The sequence below is a fragment of the Sparus aurata genome, chromosome 3 (assembly GCF_900880675.1).
Source record: "Sparus aurata chromosome 3, fSpaAur1.1, whole genome shotgun sequence".
NCBI classification, from domain to species: domain Eukaryota; kingdom Metazoa; phylum Chordata; class Actinopteri; order Spariformes; family Sparidae; genus Sparus; species Sparus aurata.
Window position 1 is genome coordinate 7,935,949 of NC_044189.1, and position 18,991 is coordinate 7,954,939.

General features: G+C 40.5%; 3 protein-coding genes across 5 annotated transcripts; all 3 read left to right on the forward strand.

Annotated features, from left to right (window-relative positions):
- The first annotated feature begins 1,986 nt into the window (after positions 1-1,986).
- On the forward strand, positions 1,987-7,638 carry tekt2 (tektin 2 (testicular)). Of its 2 annotated transcripts, none has more exons than XM_030410938.1 (10): positions 1,987-2,092; positions 3,754-3,916; positions 4,242-4,367; positions 4,472-4,677; positions 4,757-4,900; positions 4,997-5,111; positions 5,455-5,562; positions 5,697-5,840; positions 5,988-6,067; positions 6,995-7,199. In XM_030410938.1, the coding sequence occupies exons 2-10, from the start codon at positions 3,761-3,763 to the stop codon at positions 7,197-7,199; spliced, it is 1,284 nt and encodes a 427-aa protein (XP_030266798.1). In that variant the 5' UTR covers positions 1,987-2,092; positions 3,754-3,760. The 2 variants fall into 2 exon arrangements, with proteins under 2 accessions (XP_030266798.1, XP_030266787.1); XM_030410927.1 differs by lacking the exon at positions 1,987-2,092 and adding an exon at positions 2,105-2,357 and having other exon boundaries at positions 6,995-7,638.
- Positions 7,639-7,784: 146 nt separating this feature from the next.
- LOC115578118 (free fatty acid receptor 3) lies at positions 7,785-11,944 on the forward strand. The gene has a single exon (XM_030410956.1). The coding sequence runs from the start codon at positions 10,024-10,026 to the stop codon at positions 11,017-11,019; it is 996 nt and encodes a 331-aa protein (XP_030266816.1). The 5' UTR covers positions 7,785-10,023; the 3' UTR covers positions 11,020-11,944.
- A 1,246-nt stretch (positions 11,945-13,190) lies between these two features.
- On the forward strand, positions 13,191-17,647 carry LOC115578489 (free fatty acid receptor 3-like). 2 transcript variants are annotated; one of them, XM_030411472.1, is made up of 3 exons: positions 13,191-13,545; positions 14,501-14,598; positions 16,158-17,647. In XM_030411472.1, exon 3 carries the CDS (start codon positions 16,193-16,195, stop codon positions 17,192-17,194), a length of 1,002 nt encoding a protein of 333 aa, XP_030267332.1. In that variant the 5' UTR covers positions 13,191-13,545; positions 14,501-14,598; positions 16,158-16,192; the 3' UTR covers positions 17,195-17,647. The 2 variants fall into 2 exon arrangements, with proteins under 2 accessions (XP_030267332.1, XP_030267331.1); XM_030411471.1 differs by lacking the exon at positions 13,191-13,545 and having other exon boundaries at positions 13,931-14,598; positions 15,835-17,647.
- The last annotated feature ends 1,344 nt before the right edge of the window (positions 17,648-18,991 follow it).

The following is an 18,991-nucleotide window of genomic DNA, read 5'->3' on the forward strand; positions in this document are numbered from 1 at the left end:
ATATATATATATATATATATATATATATATATATATATATATATATATATATATATATATCCATAGATTTATTGGACAGTAAGAGGCCATTACTGTACGAGGGGGTGAGGCCGATCGAGTACTTGTTGCCATATATATATATATATATATATATATATAGATAGATAGATAGATAGATAGATATAGATATATATATATATATATATATATATATATATATTATTTATATATATATATATATATATATATATATAGACAGTGTTGGGGAGTAACGAATTACATGTAACGACGTTACGTAATTTAATTACAAAATTTACGTAATTGTAATCCGTTACATTACTGGGAGAAAATATGTAATTAAATTACAGTTGCTTTTGGAAATTTCAATGATTACAACTTAAGTTACATATGAAAAATCGTATCCCTGTATTACAAAGGTGGCTCTCTTTTAACCCGGCTAGATCACCATGGTAACTTATGGTTAGCTCATAACCTGGTCCCGACCAGGTTCTGTTCAGACTTTCAGCTTAAAATAGGCTATAAAAGCGCCGCTGTTTCACGATTTAACTCATTTACAGCTGGCGTCACCTTTACTTTGAAAGTCCAGTGGAGCTGGATCAGAACGGAGCATTTGTACGGAGGGAGAGATCGTGCTGATCCGCTGCTGTTTACTTTCTCTCCGCGTCTCCGCCTACAGATGTTCAGCTGAGGGGATACGCTGCTCAGCTGATGATCCGACTCACGTCAGGAGGTCATTTATTAGGCTATAGCCTATTTACTTTTATATACAGTCAGTCACCACTGAAAGAAGTTGTGCGCTCGCAGCAGGACAGATAATTTAACTTAATGTGGCCATGAATAAATTATTTGTTTCGCCTGTTATGTGTTGCCCAAACGCAAATCTTGAGTAGGTCTTCTCTGTTTTCTCACATTTAAAAAGGTCTTTGTACAGAGACAACATGAGATTTGCTTGTAGCTACAGCACCTAAAAAACCCACTGTAACCTATTTTCATACGCACACCCAGCCTCGCTTTCAATAAAACACACACTGGCATTTTATAATTGCGATCAGTGAAATATATGAAAACAATATAAAACACAGTTTAAAACAACAGTTGTTGTTGCTCTAAAGCGTCATATTTAAAAGCAGCTCAATGTAGAGCTGTCAGAAATTAAAATCAGCCTCCTCTTGTCATATTTGCAGCAACACTGTTGCTTCAGGCTGTGATCAGGCTTTTTTTGTATCCTCATACTCTCTCCATTAAAACAACCTGCTCCTCTTGGCTGAAATCAGCCCGTTGTCGCTCCATTTAGTGAGGAAGTGAGCCTCCTTCGCAGGTCAGGCCTAAGGTCAGACTCATAATATATGGTGAAACCTTTGAACTGAAAGGTTTATCACACTATAGGTCTTAAAATGTGAAAATGGTTAGCAGTTGAGAGATTTCATTCAAAATTAAGAAAAGTAATCAAATGTAATTAGTTACATTACTTTGAGGAAGTAATTGAAATAGTTACACTACTATTACATTTTCAACAGGGTAACTTGTAATTGTAACCAACTACATTTCCAAAGTAATCTTCCCAACACTGTATATATATATATATATATATATATATATATATATATATATATATATATATATATATATATATATATATATATATATGTAGATATATATATATATATAGATATATATATATATACACACACACATGTATATATATATATATATATATATATATATATATATATATATATATATATATATATATATACATGCATAAATATGTACGGCTTCTCATAGTTGTGGTATCGCATTATTATTACTTCCCACCAGTAACTGTGACACCTTAAATTATGAAAACTTTTGGTTGAATATACGTAATATTACAATTGTTTTAAAATATACACAGTGTTATTAACACTTTTACTTAAGTGAATCACATATAACATAATGTCCTGACCGCATTAGCAGTATTTTAATTATTGAAGAATTTCAGTTGTGTCGGCCCGTTGCCTGGAGACCGATCGAGTACTTGTTGCCATAGGTAACCAGCACGCGCCGGCTGTGTGAACGTTCTAGAACTCCGGTGAGTAAAACTGCACGAGAAGAAAAACGTTAACATGACATTTTAACCCCTCACGGTGTTTAACGGTTATTTACCAACAGAAATAACTTACATGACAAGCTTCGTCTTTTGGGAGTAACCTTAGCTACACTGTTGTGGCGACCATGGAACTCGAATGAACTGTTACATGAAAACAGTTTTATTTCCAATTTGTGACTGGGTGAAGCCTTAAAACTAAATCATCTGGATATTTTTGAGAAGTGTCCGCTAAAATTTGCTGGTTCAGGTAATTTTCCTTTTGAGTTGCCTCTAAATTATTCTAATTGTCTGTCATGGTAATATATCTGTCAAGTTCCATCTACCTGGGACTGTCACCTTCACGGCTGAGCTAGCTAACGTGAAATTAAGCTAATTTGCTTTAGCTAGCTGCATTCAAACTTTTACTTAGCATTACTGTGCGTATATGCAAAGGTAACACAACTCTTTATAAAACGTTATTCTCATACAATATTCAGTTATTGTTACTGTTGCTGAGGTTCCAGGTGGTGCTAATTATAACTAGCTTACTTAATGCACAGTTTGGTAGCTTTAAGTTATGTAACTATAGCAATAAGTTCCTTTTTTTGTAGTTTGTCATGTGAAAAAACATTTTTGCAATTGCCAATTGATTAACTACTAAATAGCTACCAAATATTACACCTCAGTGATGGATTGTAACGAAGTACATCTACTCAAGTACTGTATTTTGGTACAATTTTGAGGTACTTTCCATTTTCTGTAACTTACTTCCACTCCACTCCATTTCTGAGGCAAATACTGTACTTTGTACTCCACAACATGTATTTGATAACTTAGTTTCTATTTACTTCACCAATTACATGCTATATCAGGGCAAAGTTAGCAAATGTTAAAATGTATTTATTTGATCAGCAATCACATAAAAAACAATTATTCCAATAATCAGAAAAATGCTAAATATCGGAGTAGTACATGCATATAAATAAATGTATGATATACTTTGATTTCTACTTTTAATACTTAATAACATATTTACTTTTACTCAAGTACAAGTATAAAATGTCACAAAATCCAAATCCTCAATTAGATTATAGTTCTTAACTAAATGTAATGGCAGCCCCGGGTTCGAGTCCCGGCCTGCGTGCCCTTTGCCGCTTGTCACTCCCCCTCTCTCTCATCCTGTTCCCTATCCTATCTTCAGCTGTTCTATGAATAAAGCTGATAAAAGGCCCAAAAATATATATATATATATAAAAAAATGGAACATTTCATTGTACACCATCCCTGAAACAACCTTGGTTGTTTTCTGGGTCATTCAGACTGTGCAGAGAAAATGGTGATCAAACATATTACTGTCAAGGATCAAATGTTTTTGAAATAAATAATAAGTAGCCTTGTTATTTAGTAAACATTTTAAAAACTCCTATTTTTATATTTTTTTAAAACGTGTCTGTTAAATGTATATTGACTGCTGATGCAAATTCCCAATAATTCTCACTGCTTCATGTCAAAGTAGCTCTGTTGGACCTGTGCCATGTCCGTCTGTGTTTACTGTGAAACTCAGGCTATAAATATGCTTCTGTGAAATTGTCACCAAAACAAATATTGCACATGTAACCATACTTGGCAAACTCAGTCATTGTGATGTTTGCATGTTTCTGTAGCAGTAGGATGTCTGCACTTCCTGCAAAGCCTGGCCTGCGCCACAGTGTGTCAGAGTGGTACAGCAACAACCACCAGCTGTCTGAGACGGCACAACATGAGAGACATGTTTCTAATGTTATTCGGCAGGAGGGGAGGTCACTACGCAACGAGACCAACTGTCAGGTGGGTTCCTGTTTGTGAGGATGCCTCCCAGAATGCTCACCAGACATACTCTTTTGTCAATCATTAACACTGATAGGGGAAGCAACTGATAAAACATTATCAGAAAGCATTTTAGTGAAATAAAGGTCAGCGTAATAGCCTCAACAAACACGTCAATTTTTCCCTGCATAAATCATATTCATTCAATGTAGTTCCACTCCAGGTTGAGAACCAGTGCTCTACATGATGACGTATTTCATATAATACAATGAATGGTCCGCACATTTCTTTATACATCCACATTTTATCAACCAACCTGAGTCATTTTCTTGCTGTTTTTTTCTAGACTACCTGGGATGAGAGGGACACCTCTCGCAGGTTGCGTGACAGGACCTGGGATGTTGCCAGGTGTAAAGAGGCGTTAGAAGCCTGTGCACAGAAAGTGGATCAAGAGATGGAGGCCCTGACCCTGGTGATTTGTCCAAAAACCTCTGAAACCACTGAAAGCTTGTCTCATTCAAGTGTCAGACCCATGTGTACCTTATACCTGTGTGTCCATGTTGTGTGTTGTGACAGACTAAGGAGCAAACCGAGCAGGCACTGGCTGCGACTGCCGTTCCCCTAGAGGTCAGCAGTGAATGCCTGACCTTGAGGGATGGACGGCGAGGGTACGAGCTCGTCGTTGACCCCGTAGACGAGCAGCTGAAAAGGGAAGTGGAGCTGATTGAAAAAGTGCAGCAAGTCCTGCAGCAGCACATTGACAAATCCTTTGAGCAGCTGTGGTAAGGGGCATGATGAGGAGATGTTGAAGTACTGTTTTCCCTTTTTCTCTCTTGACTCTTTCTTTCTTCTTGCTCCTAGTGTTCTGCAGGAGGCTCGGCACCAGCTGACCGCTGACCTCCAGAACAAGATGGACGCCCTGGACATTGATATGTCCTGCCTGTCACTTACAATAAAGTCACCTCAGATCTCCCTGAAGACCAACCCAACTCGCATACCTTCAGGGTTTTTAAAATTCAGATCACTTAAATAATTTTGCATCATATATACTATTGTAATCCATTAAACAGAATCAGTAAAATAATGTTTCCTTTGTTGTAGCTCTTCCACCCCCCAGGAGTGGATCCAGTTCAGCCAGTATAATATGGCCAATGCCCAGGAGGCCATGCAGGTGTCTTATCAAATGAGGGAGGAGATGAGTCTCACCAGAGCCCAGGTGTGTGTATGATGCAACTACACCTGCATGTGCAGTATTTGTAGTGTAAATTTATGGCACATAAGTCACAGATATGCTAGATTTGTGTTTATAGGGTTCTTTATTACAAATCCAAACAATATGACAACCTAACTCCTTCAGTAGAAAATATTTAGATAATCATTGCTCAGTGCATCAGTGCTCAGGACTGAATATGACACAAATATCAAAGCAGAGAATCTTAAAGGATATTAAAATTTGTGTTTCCCACTTAGGGTTTCCTGATTGAGTATTACACAAATCTTCCTCTTAGTGTATAATAGGGCACATGTGCAATGAACCCCTCCTGTTCTGTATTTCTTAGCTGCAGAATGAGTTGGACACTCAGCGAAGGGCTGCAGAGTTTGCTCTTCGTAAACGTAATCACCATGAAGAGCAGGCCCGCGATGAGCTGGAGTGGCAGATAAAAAATGTAAGATTTCTAATAGCTTATAATACCAGGTATTTATCTTTTTAACTGCAGGTTTCATGTTTTAGAGTTTTTAACGTGTGGGATCTAAAGCCATCCTCAGAGGACGACCTGACTGTCTGTATATCTGCCTGTAGACTGAAGATGAAATGGCAGAAATGGAGAGCGACATCCAGGGGCTGGATGCAGATCTGCAGGCGAAGACGGCCTCACTGAAACTGGCTCACACCCGACTGGAGAACAGGACCAACAGACCTGGCATGGACCTGTGCAGAGACGAGGTTTAAATGAATACAGAGTATTAGCAGTAGCAGAGGAAATAACTGCAGTTGTTAGGTCAGGTTATCTCACAATGGTTAATGTGACTTTAATGTTAAATATTCAGAAGCCTCATCCTGATTGATCTTTTCCTTCCTGTTTGTTTCCAGGTGCAGCATGGCCTTGTCAATGAAATCCATCAGCTGGAGGCCACCAACACAGCTCTGAAACAGAAGCTTTCTGAGGCTCAGTGAGTCAGAAGTTTGTAATTATGATTAACAAGTGGAGCTGATAGATTATCCATAATCTTATTTACTCATTACTCAGCAAAAACAGTATATTATAGAGAAGCACATGCAGAGATGTCAGTCATTTCATTAAAAGAGTAAAATTCAGTCATTCAGGGAATATATGGCTTAAAAATATATCTCTATCTCTGTTGAAACAAATAGAAAACATTCACATTTAGGGAACCTGTATTCATTCTAGTATGTTCTTAACCCAGATAATTAAATGGATAGGGAGCCTTGTGTTTAGATATTTTGGTGTCAGACTGACTGGTTCATAGAGTTTTGGAATTGCTCCAGCAGATATGTTCAAAATAAATCCTTAATTCACTCAGATAGATGTGAAAATATTCTGCTCACGTTGGTTTCCCAGCTCCCAGCTGGTGTCAGCCCTCCGTCTAGCTTCTGTTCTGACATTTTTAAATCAAACTCTAAGAATTAAGGTTTTATTTTGAACAAACCAGAGTTGGTGATTGTTGGAATAGAGAAAAAAAAACAAGATCACTTTGGTGAGTTTTGTTTTGTTTCTGTCGAATAAAGCGTTTTTAAATGATCTGCAAGGTAAAATTTGTTTTTCAAAGGAGTCTGGTTTCTTTGAGGAGAGCAGTATAACAAGTTTTTATTGTTAAACAAAATTGATCTTACGGTATTAAAAATGCTCTATCTCTGTAGAAATCGTTTCCAATATGTTGTCAGACATAGAATGGGCCTGTAAGACGCAAAAATAAGACATTTAAGTGGGTGTAACATTACTTAGGCTCAGTTGCCCCCTTCGTTGCAGCCATAGCAGCCTGCTCATATTGGGTACAGGTTTTTAAAATACCTGAACTAACCTTTAATTACCAAGTAAAAGGAATGAAATCACTCTAAAACTTTCATCCCTCACTCAGGCACTCTCTGCAGAAGATGAAGCTCCATCACTCACGCATGCTGCAGGATCTTAACAGAAAACAGGAAGCTCTGTCTCTGGAGCAGCGGAGCATGAACACTCGTGCTCGCCTCACATCCCCCTCCTGCACTGATAAAATCCCGGTGCTGCTGGTTCCACTCACAAACTCCAGCGGGAGGAGCAACCTGCAGCTGCTGGCTCAGTAAGAAGACGGCGTCCAGTTTTTGAAAGGATGGGATATAGCTCAAATACATTCGGATTAATAGTTTTAAGCTTTAACTTCTGCAGCCATCAATAGGCACTTGACATGTCACTGAAATGTTCTGCCCAGTCAGTTCTGAAGTCTGAAATTAATCATCCCATTAGTGCTCATGGAACAAAAATCCCTTCCTGTATATTGTCAGTCTCTTGAAAAAATAGTCTCCTGACCTGTCGAGAACATCTTTTGTGTTGTTGATTTGCTTTTATTTGTGTTGTGTTAAATTACTTTACCTACAGTGTGGTTAACTTAAAAAAAACATCCAAATCGTGGTCATGTTCCTGTAGTCTCAATTAATCATTCAGTCATGACAGTATTTGTGGCCTGTGGGTGTATTTATGCATTTAAGGTTGCTTCTTTAAGAATTAAAAAACAGTTCACAGGTGCTCACGTTCATGTCTGGTGAGGTCATTATTTTTATCGGCCATTAGCTTTAACGGCTTTGTTTGGCCTCGTCATATTGTTTGACCAACTGACGCTGTTTGGACTACGAAGACGGTGATAATGATGTGAACTTTGACTCATACAGTATACGCGGTTTAGATAAAAAATCTGGTAAACAGGCACTAAACATGATCTCTCAGAAAATAAACCCCCATAACTCTCTCACCTGCCTCAGTTGTAAAGTCTTCAAAGAGATGTGTTTGTTTGAGTTGCTGCAGGATGTAGACGGGAGAGAAAGATTTGTTTTTTAAGAAAATTTTGGTCCATTTCTCCTCTGTGTCAAAGAAAATAGATACATTTTCTGTTTGGAAAATCTGATTATCATATGTAACAACAGCTGCAGTAAATCCCATTAAAGTTGGGTTATTTGTTGGGAATGAGACTCAAAAATCCAGCACCAGTTTTACTGAGTTGAGCCGAGCCGCAGTAGTGATGGACCTTCTCCAGAGTAGGGCCAAGCGGTGCCCGTCACGCCAACAAGCAGGCTGTGGTGGCGTCTTGCGAATGCGTCCAACCTGTAACAAGCAGCAGTCTCCTCTCAAACAAGTGTGTTGTAAATCGATATTCAACTCATGTCTGTGCAGGAAACCTGAGAGAAAAAACATTTTTAAAAGTCTGTTCAGCTCTCAGTATGTCTGCTGCTTCTAACTTTGTTCGTCATGTTTCAACTGTTTTGGGAGTCCTGTTTAGTTACTGCTGGTGATAACACAGTGTTTCCTGTAATGCTGCTTCTTTATAAAAGGTTTTAAATGACTAAATAAAAGCAGTGATTCTTCAACAGCGCTGTGGAAATCGGGACAAGGGCATCAATGGTAGCCCAGTTGTGGTGAAAACGCAAATCCCTGCCGCGATGGGCTGCAGTGCCAAGTCAAACTGAGTAGAGCCAGAACGGCAGATATGATGGAAAACTGGTAATAGTGTGGATTTTTGTTGTAGGCAACTGATATCAGAGAAGATGCTTTAAAAACCTCAGTACACCAACTGCTTAGTCTCTAATGGACCACAGACACAGTTACTGACTAGTTGGTGAACACAGCAGAGCTTTAAGCAGCTAAAGAGTGAGATATGTTTCCCTAAGGAGTTGGTGGAGCTCAAAAACAGAGCAAAAAGAAAGTGAATGTTGGATTTTTTTTTTTTTTAAACTTGTTTCTGCTGCCCCCAAGTGGCCAAAAAAAATCTTTTTTTTTTTAAAATTTCTGTGGAATTCTTGCCTCTTTTCAATATTAGCTTAATCAATTATTGAGAGCATTAAACCTGTATTGTTAACAGCTACAGTCAGTTGGCCTTCATGTTGGAAATACCCACTGTAATCTCTTGAGGCTGCTGAAAACAAAACAGAAAAAAATACGAGGTCAATGATGGCTGTCAATTTCACTTCAACTAATAAACAAGGCAAATATACAGTCAATACTTTGCAAACATTCATTTCAGGATATCAGAGTAGTACCTCCACACACACACATTTGTTTTGAGCAGTGGATCAATAGACTAATCAAACAGATAGCAGCCATGTTTTGACCTGCTGCAGGTCGTGTCTTGGAAAAACGATTCTTGGTATCCGTCATTCGGCTTCAATAAAGTGCCTCTGCAACAAGCCACAGTGATTTTCTGCTCCATTTTCTTCACCTAAAGTCGTTTGCATGGCACGCCCACTCTCCTCTCCACACATACACACACACTTAATAACTGATTCTCCGCCATAAAACTGTGAGAAGTGCCACAAACAAGCCCAACCCGCCCCATCCTCGCATTGACCATCAACTTCAGCGCATTTATGACTTTACAGCCCGGCCCTCCAGTTCATTTAGACAGCCTCGGCTTTGAGCGGACGGCCATGTGCTTCCTGACACGCTGAATTATTCTGAATCATTTCACTTAAGGGCCCAGATGCTACCTGTCTGTAGCCCTCCACCGAGAGGGCAATTAAGGCAGCCTGGTGCCTGCTAAATGCCCCCCTGCTTCTGCATGAGCGGATGCATCTCCTTATCTGTCATGATGTCGTGTGCACCTCGCCCCCTTCGTGCCCACATACATCAGCACATTTGTGGCCACCGCCTCTTTTTTTTTTTTTTTTTTGCTGTCACTCGTCTCAGAGCTGAGTGCGAACATGACAAAGGGAGATACCTCACATCACAGCAGCTCTTTTACCAGCTTGGAAACGGACATTACTGCCACAAATAGAGAGGTTTCTAGGAGGATAATCCACCAAATTGTTTGTCGAATAAGTCGTTCCGTGTCAGATTGAGTTTGCTTAAAGATTCGTCCTTGTCATGGTGAACTGGAGGCAGTGCTACCTACTTCTCGGACTCCCATCCTAAACCAAAGAGATGGCTGTGGCTTACGAAGATTGCTTTGCTGTCTTCATCTACACCTTCACCTTTCTGCTCGGCCTTCCCGCCAACCTGCTTGTCCTGTTTGTGTACGTGCGCAAGGCCCGCAAGCATGGCGCCACACCCAACGTGGTCTACGCCCTCAACCTGTGCGTGTCCAACCTGGTGCTTGTGGCCTGGCTGCCCGTCAAGGTGATGGAGACTTTGCTTAAGGACTGGAGGCTGCCAGCACCCGTCTGCCTCGTCTACAGCTTCTTCCTCTTCTCCTCACTGTACGGCAGCTGTCTCTTCATCACAGCTGTGACAGTGGGGCGATACCTCAGCATCGCATTCCCGATCATCTACAAGAGGTACCGCTGCGCTCGACTCTCCTGCTTCATCAGTGCTGCCTTGTGGGTCTTGGTGTTCCTCCACCTCAGTTTTGCTATGGTGGCTGAAGGAGGAGGTAACTTTGTCTCCACTCACGGCAACAACTTAGTCTGCTACAACCAGTTCAGTATCTCTCAGCTGCAGGTTCTGCTGCCTCTACGCTTGGAGATGGCCATCATGTTGTTTATTTTGCCTCTTATCATAACGTCCGTCTGCACACTACGCTGCGTCACCCTGGTGTGGCACTCAAATTTGCGCCCTGTGGGAAAAAGAAGAGTCCTGACTGTTGCACTCACCACGCTGGCTGTGTTTGTGGTGTGCTACGCACCCTACAACGCCTCGCACATTGTTGGGTTTGTGCTGGGGAAGAGTGTTGAGTGGAGGACGTACGCTATGCTGACGAGCGTCTGTAATGTTTTCTTGGAGCCTGTCGTCATGTTGATGCTGTCGCCAGCCGTGTCGAAGGGAATCATGAGTAGAATCTGCGGAAGACAGAGCCAGTTCAGCCAGATTGAGGGACTTCGGCATCGAATTAGTAGCGCTAATGGCGCTGCAAATTTCAAGGCACCGCCTTCACTATCTGAGAAGAGCCAGGCAGGGGCAGAGGTGAAGAAAGTAAGTTAGGGGTGAGGTCACCGCGGGCAGAGACTTCAACTAATCATGACAAATCCAAAAGGAGAAATAGCAGAGATGTGGACTGGAGTCAACTCAAGTGACTGGTTAAATGACTTGCAACTTGTTGTGAGACTCGAACAGACTCAGAGGTTAAAATTTGGGATTGATTTGCTTTAACTAAGGTCTGTTGACAAGAAAATACATTGGACTTGCTTGAGACTTGGACCAAAAAACTTGGGTTGCATGCCTGAGAAAGAGGATAAATCATTCACGGACAGACTGATTGAAGCTGTTTGTGTATGTCCCAGAAAGTCTAGCACCTGCCCTGTTATCAGACTCAGTTTACCTTCAGCTAACAGACAAACCATCAGTCAATCTATTTAATGTCTCTGTGTCAGAACGGCTTCATTAAAGCAACATCACACTGTGTCATCAACTTTCAGCTTCTTTGTTTTCTTAAGATCAAATGTTTCTAAAGAAAAAGGATGATTTATACATGTTGACTGCTTAATTCTCTCTGGAAACAGTGAGTTGTGAACGTCATCGGTTGTAAATGGCTCCATCTGGTGTCTGTTGGCTTCCCTTTAAAACTGTAACAAGGGAATTACTTCAAATGTGTCATGCTCTCTTCTGAAAAGTGTTTTTAATCCAGTGGACCTGTGAGCAGATCTTTCCAACGGCAAATATTTTGACTTTCAGCTAATAAAAAAGTTGTCTAGGCTCAATGAAATGGAACAGATGTTTTATTCATTGCACACGTGCTAAAGTACTGAGGAATAAAGCTTTCTCATCTGTAAGTTTGAGACTCATTATCTATTTTAATATCATGATTGTGCATTAATTGATTGGTTGCTGAACATGTTAATCACTTTTCGCAATTTAGTCTGTTTGCTAGTAAAATGTCCTTCAAAATAAAGTGTGATGTTTACAAGTGCATTGTGTATTCTGTTTTCTTTAAAGAACAAAAAAACAAATGTTAAAATACATTTAATGAAGATTTGTAGTTGTACTGATTAATATGACATACACCTGCATTCAGCTGGAAGATGAAGTCATGAAACCAAAAGTAAAAGAGAGTTTTGGCGGGGAAAAAAAAAGTGTGAAACGTTCCAGTAAAGATGAAGGTAATGATTGAATGTTTGTGCTCATGATTTTTCTACAAAATGTCAACAGCATCAACAACGTTAAATTGTTTTCTCATGAATTATCTGTCCTGAATAATATATAAAAGTAAATACTCTAAATCAACTATAAGACAAATTAAAAATTAAAAGGTTTTTGCACAAAATATTCAATATGCAGGATTCCTTCATCATTTCAAGGGGTGACTGAAATGAAAAATGTTGGGTTTTTTTGCTATTTCCAGAATCCAATTATATTGAGATACAGTGTTTATTTTTCCTATGCTTGACTCAGCTATAAAAAGCCAATTTTTCAGGTTGAATGAAAGATCTAAGTCTTTACTGGTGAGCTTATCAGTTTTATGCGTCACAGTTGCTGAATGATTAATCACCACCTGGCTGCCAGAGGGTGTAGAATGATGTCCACTCCTTTAGAAACACACTGTACGCTACAAGTACTGAAGATGAACTGTGGCTGAATATAAGAGGCCTTGTTATCCATCCCACATGCATTCTTTTGGCTTCAGTATGCTCCTATGTAATTAAAGTAGTCATTTAACTGAACCAAACTGTCAACAATCACATTCAAATGTCTTGAAGTCTGCAAATCGCCCTCATAGTGATGCAACCTAGGTGCTTATAGCGTTTCCAAAAGGGCTGAGCAATCATGAGTATCACCTCACCTGACCCCATTCATGCTCCGGATTCCCAGATTGACCTTATGACTGACCAACTGACTGACTGAGTTCAATATCTGCACAAAAAAACAGAGAAAAATCAGAAAGTGATGTGTCAAAGACATCATAACGTAAATCTGTCAATTCAAAAGAATATCACTGATAAAGAGTATTAAAATGTGCAGTGGTTAAGTTACAGAGTATATTAACTCAAGTACGTCACTTAAGTTTTACTTGAGTATATCTGTGCATTTATTGAACAGGCTCTAGTTACTTTTCAGATTCAGATTTTACTTACAAAACAAATGGATTTGTTGGATTAGTTTGCTAAACAGTAACAAAAATAGTGAAAATCAAACACAAAATTTAATTGGATCAAATTTTGAGAATAAACCACGTTGCTCTCCTCGTGTCTGGAAGACAAACCTACTGAATGAGTATTGGGCTTCTGTATTTACACACTTTGCGCGTGAACCACTTTGTAAATATGTGTGTAGTCTTTATGTGTCTCTAATGTTCAACCTGCACCCGTTGCAGAGTGCTCCCAGGTTTGCTGTGGAGCAGATAGACGGTTCATAAAAACAGGGCTGGTGGGAGGTGGTGTAATGCAAACTGACTGACGGACTGACTGACTGACCACAGTGGAGCTGAGTTGATCAACAGGCTGCAGACTGAACCAACTGTGTCTGAGCCTGAGACCAACTGGAAGTCATGTCAGCGGTGCTAACAGATCACAGGTAGGTCAGCTCATTTTAAACTCATTCTTTATGTATCAGTATATCAATTTTGTAAATGGCCCAAACTTACAAAGTATTATCACTTGTGTATTTGTTGATTCATTTTGCATTAATCATGTTTATTTTACATTGTGTGTTTTATTTTGTGTCCTTCGATACATAAAGTTGTAGACCCTCTGAATAGTGGCCTATAATTGGTTTTTACATTGAACTGTCAAAATGTATTAACAAAATTCTGAAACTTTATTTATTAATAGCCCAAATCTGCAAAAGTAGCAGATATTGAATTCAATTAAATGTATTTAATGTGTGCTGTTTGGTTTGATTTGTAATTAAATAATAAAAAAAAAAGTTTTTCTTGATCAGTCAAGCACTTTTAACGCTTCCTTGATTATCTAGAAATGTATTTTCACATTATGTTATCTTTATTTGACCCACATCATTAAAATACATGTTTTTAGCTACAGATATTGATTATGTTGAATTTATAAAAAAAGACAAAACCTCACAAGTGATGACGGTGGCAGGAGTTAATCTCAAACTCATCTGTAAATAAAACCAACAAAGGAAGGTGTCACTTCCTCTTTATAGTCACTTCATAATCCTTTAAACTTGTGAAAACAAAATAAAACTCGCAACTCTTCAGAGGGAACCTGGAGAGAGCACCTGAGCTCTCTGCCCTCTGGTGGGCACAGCAGACGGATCCAATCTGCCTCTTTTATGATCTTTAACTGACGCAGCATCTGCCCTTCACATTGTCTCCGTCGAGACCTTTCACACGAAAGTTGTTGCATCACGGCGAGCTTCTGAGTGGTTGCTGGGAGATGATGTTTGGACAGAGGGGACAGCAAAGATTTGCTTCCAGAGGCTTATTAAATTTCCTCTATTGAGAGCGAGATAGCAGTTATTCACTGGGATGTGTTATTAAGTGCAGTCTTCTGATCTGATCAAACAGTCTGCTGCCAGGAGGCGAAGCATGCTGCCAGAGCGCTTCAGCATCACAGAGGACAGACGCACAGTGATGGAGAGCCGGGTCAGACGAGATTTACTGAGGTGAGTTTGTCACGCATTTTATTTCTTTTCAGCACCATGGATGGGTTTTACTGACTGTATGTAATGTTTCTAGTGGTGGAAGAAATATTCAATACTTTTGTTCATTAAAAGGTACACAACAACAATGTAGAAATTCTCTAAGACCAGTAAAAGTATTTCATTCAAGTGCACGAACATCAAAATATACCTACAATACAAAAAGTAATCAAGAGTACCTACAATGCAGAGCTGGAGCTATTCTTATAACTGTACTCTGCCGGGTAACTTGCTAATATCACCCTGGGAATCATTTTATCTTAAGCATAATATTAAGTCATAATGCATTTGTTGATTATATTTTTGTATTATTCATCTGAATCTGCAAAGTAACTCAAATTATCAAACAGATTTACTGGTACCTACTGGTACAACATTTGCCTCTGAAATGCCGGGGAGTGGAAGTAGAAAGTTCTAGAGTGAAGTGCATAAAACACTTAAAGTTTGGTAGGAAAGTGCAGGAAAAACTGAGGAGATCGTTGGATGTGATCAATGCTAATGAGTCCATTAGCATTGGATTTTTCCTACCAGTGAGTGAGGTTACAAAAAAGATTTATATTTCTGTGATCTCAGAAAATATCACAGTATACAATATTATACTATCAAACCAGTTGCAATGATCTTTAAAGGAATGAAAATAGTTTTCAAACAGGTTTTTTTTTTTTTTATAAACTTGATATAATTTTAAATCACTGACTCAGCAGAGTTACCCCAGCTAAGCAAATGAAGGCCACCCTGTATGATGACTGTCTGTTTTAAATACAACCCTACCCAGTACAGTCGATGTACCCGAAGCCTCAAACTGCATGTTCCTCCCTGCATCTCTCATAGACTTCTGTTGTCGTCCAAAAATGGTTCAAAACAATGAGCCACATCCTTAGACTGTGTGTACTTATAATGGTGACCAGCTTGTAGTGTATTTTAATCAGTCCCACACGTGTCTTATTAGTCACTAGAGCAATAAGTCTACAGCTGAAAAAAAGTCCCCAACATATCATCGATTCACTCCTATCTGAGGAACATACACTAAAACCTTCGGTGACCAGCTGTCAGGAAATGTTTCGGCCTTTTTACAACACATACATGTGTCAAACTAGACCTTGGAACAATGAGGAGGATATCAGCGAGCAGTAGGGCAATAAAAGCTCTGATAAATTATTTGAAAGCGGATCAATAAAATCTTAAAGTTCCTTCTTAAAGCGACAGATAACCATGAAGACAGGATGGCCGTAATGTGGTCATGTTTCCCTGTTCATCCGAGTCAAAATCCTGGCAGCGCTTTGGATGATCTGGCGGTTGGAGAGTTGGATACACTGCAAAAACTCAAAAACTTATCAAGTACACTATAGTTGTTTTAATTTTGAAGTGTGAATGTTGCTCTCTGTCTCACTGCTAGCCTGGCTGGAAATGTGACAAAACGTTAGAAATCCCTTCGATCATTATTCGTCCTCACAGTCAGATTAACGATTCAGTTTTGCTTTTTAGAATCATTAATCAAATAATTCCCGTTTTCTTGTATCCAGTGTCTGAGAGTTCGTCCCTGGTGTCAGCAGCCGCCATGTTGTGCAGCCGCCTGTTGCTTGCCGTCTACATCGTCACCTTCCTGATGGGGGTCCCCGCCAACGTCCTGGCGTTCTGCACCTTCTGCCGCAAGGTGCATCGCAAGGCCACCCCGATAGACATCCTCCTCCTCAACCTCACCATCTCTGACCTCATCTTCCTCGCCTTCCTGCCGTTTAAAATGAAGGAGGCCTATGATGGTATGGACTGGAAGCTGCACTACCTGCTGTGTCCCTTCACTGGTTTCATCTTCTACTTCACCATCTACAACAGCACCCTGCTCCTCACTGCTGTGAGCGTGGAGCGCTACCTGGGCGTCGCCTTCCCGCTCAGGTATTCCCTGTATCGCAGACCTCGCTACGCTGTGATATCCTGCATCATGTTCTGGTTGGTGTCCTCTCTGAACCTCAGCTTCGTCTACATCATCCCCTACGCCCAGTGGAGCAAAGGTGAATGGGCTGACAACAACAATGGCAGCACCACCAACGGCCCTGCCACTCCGCCACCTACCTGCTACCTGGATTTCAGCGATGACGAGCTGCAGATCCTGGTGAAAGTCCGGCTGGAGCTCTTCATCGTTCTCTTCTGCATCCCCTTCCTGATCTGCTGCTTCTGCTACGTCAACTTCATCCTCATCCTGTCCCGTCTTCCAAACATCGGCAGGCGGCGGAGGCTGCGTGCCATCGGTCTGGCCCTCGGCACGCTGATAGTATTCGCCGTCTGTTTTGGGCCCTACAACGCCTCCCACGTGGTGGGGTTTGTTCGCCAGGAGAGCGAGGAGTGGAGGAACGTGGCGCTGCTCTCCAGCACCTTCAACGCCTGCCTGGATCCATTCATCTTCTACTTCTCCTCAGCGGCCGTCAGAAGCATGTTGGACCACTGCTGCAGAAACTTCAGGGCGAAGCTGCACCTCCTGGGGTGTGGAGAGGCTCCTCACGGCCCTCAGCAGAGACCCTCCAGGGCTCAGATATACGAGGAAGCTCCCCGTCCATTGACTTGAATGTGTTTTTCAGGGCGTGCGCTTGTTTTTTTTTTTATTTCATGAGTTAGAGTGTGGCGGTACCCTTCACGATGCTTATTGTCAGTTATTTATCTGCTGATTCTGCTGGAGGATCATTCCAAGTTAAATAAAGAGCAACCAAAAAGACAAAACAAAGCATGGCTTAAGTGTGCCGTGTTGTTCAAGCAATTACAGTGTATTGATCTAAGTGACTCAGCGCTCAGCACAGGTTCAATATGTTTCAGTGGGAAACTCCGACGTCTGAGTTGAGGCTGCAAAACAGCAAACAGTCCACTCGACCTCTGATTAGGGAAGTCATTATTGTTATGCACACAAACCAGCACTTTTTCTGATGGCCAACAGAGGGAGACAGTACTGGTTTTAAAAGGCAGTCTGAGAAAATGACCCTTACTTCTCACTTGATTTATTGCCTCAGTAAACAGTTGATGATCTCAATCGCGGCGTGAAGTTCATTTAGTAAATTATGCTCCCAGTTGTAATAAAATAGAAGATAGAGCAGAGTACGCTTTGACTACTTTGCGATTGACAAGCTCTCAGTCCTCCTCCCCAGCCCCAAACTCTCATTAGTTCTGTCTTAAAAAAAAAAAAAACAAGATAGCGATGGCTATAATGCAGAGGTTTCAAAACGGTGCCCCACAAACCAACGGGTGACCTCACAGTGGGGTTTACACTCGATAGAGAGGCAAGTGAATGCTGTTCTGGTCTCTGGAAGTTCAACAGTATTTCTGCAAAATCCTTTGAAAGAAAGAAATCGTTGCAAAGATACAAAGAAGAAATACAATGTGAGGACAGTCTGCCTGTGGGACGGGAGCCCGGTTGAAAGAGAGGCACCTCCTGTGCGAACCGGGCTCTCTTCAGCCTCGTCTACATTTACATCGCTAAAAGGAGATTTTTAAATCATGCATAAAGTTGAAGTTCATATTCATTTAGTTAACTGACTCAAGAAAACTGTCACATTATTATTCTTCGGTGCATAAATATGTGTGGAGGTGATGAGGGCGCCATGAACGCGTCTGCTGTTGATTGGCATCTGTAAGTTTTCAGGAGCACAAAATCTGAGTTGAAATGTGTGGAAACGAAAACAGACTATTTGACGTCATCACCTCAGTTTGCGCACCCGAACACAACAATGGCTGACTACCAGTTTGTCTACGTTTCATTGGTTTCGTTGTTCGTTTTTTTTTTGCACAATCTCTACTTAGAGCTTCACAACAAGCATTGGACTATTTTATGCAAACAGATTAAGCTCCGAATGTTCTTCTCCGATGTTTGTCATATTATTGTTGTAGACTTTATCGCCACCTACTGGTCTGGGAAGTTTGATTGAGAGTTTGGAATCATATTTATTTTCCCGTGTGTGCAGAGATATTTTCTGTAAGGAAGGTGATGTCGGAAAAAAAACATTGTAAGTGTTTAGAGACAACCACCAGAGACAAAACATGAAAAACAGGCGGGGAATAATCACAACCTAAACCTTCAGGACTGGAACATCACGCAGCAGACTTCTGCGTTTCACAGGCAACAAACAATGACGACATCTTTTAAAGGAAAGTTTGAAATGGCCCGAGATGACGTTGACGATTTCCAGAAATCCTCAAATAGTGAGTCACATATTGTTTATGAGATAAATAGTTTGATGTTCTCGGAGATCTCACCATGGAAACCAACTGTTTCACGGACATGACCTGCTCTCTCCGTGACCTTTGTGTATACAACGAACAGGATGCAGGCAGCATCCAGGTTGAATATCCTTTCCTGTGACGGGACACTGTTTAA

Excerpts from the sequence above, each read along its gene's own strand:
- LOC115578118 (XM_030410956.1), top strand. The coding sequence starts at position 10,024 with ATGGCTGTGGCTTACGAAGATTGCTTTGCTGTCTTCATCTACACCTTC.
- tekt2 (XM_030410938.1), top strand. The coding sequence starts at position 3,761 with ATGTCTGCACTTCCTGCAAAGCCTGGCCTGCGCCACAGTGTGTCAGAG. Across the intron at positions 4,901-4,996 it reads CCAACTCGCATACCTTCAGG|CTCTTCCACCCCCCAGGAGT; the intron begins GTTTTTAAAATT and ends CCTTTGTTGTAG. Across the intron at positions 6,068-6,994 it reads CAGAAGCTTTCTGAGGCTCA|GCACTCTCTGCAGAAGATGA; the intron begins GTGAGTCAGAAG and ends TCCCTCACTCAG.
- LOC115578489 (XM_030411472.1), top strand. The coding sequence starts at position 16,193 with ATGTTGTGCAGCCGCCTGTTGCTTGCCGTCTACATCGTCACCTTCCTG.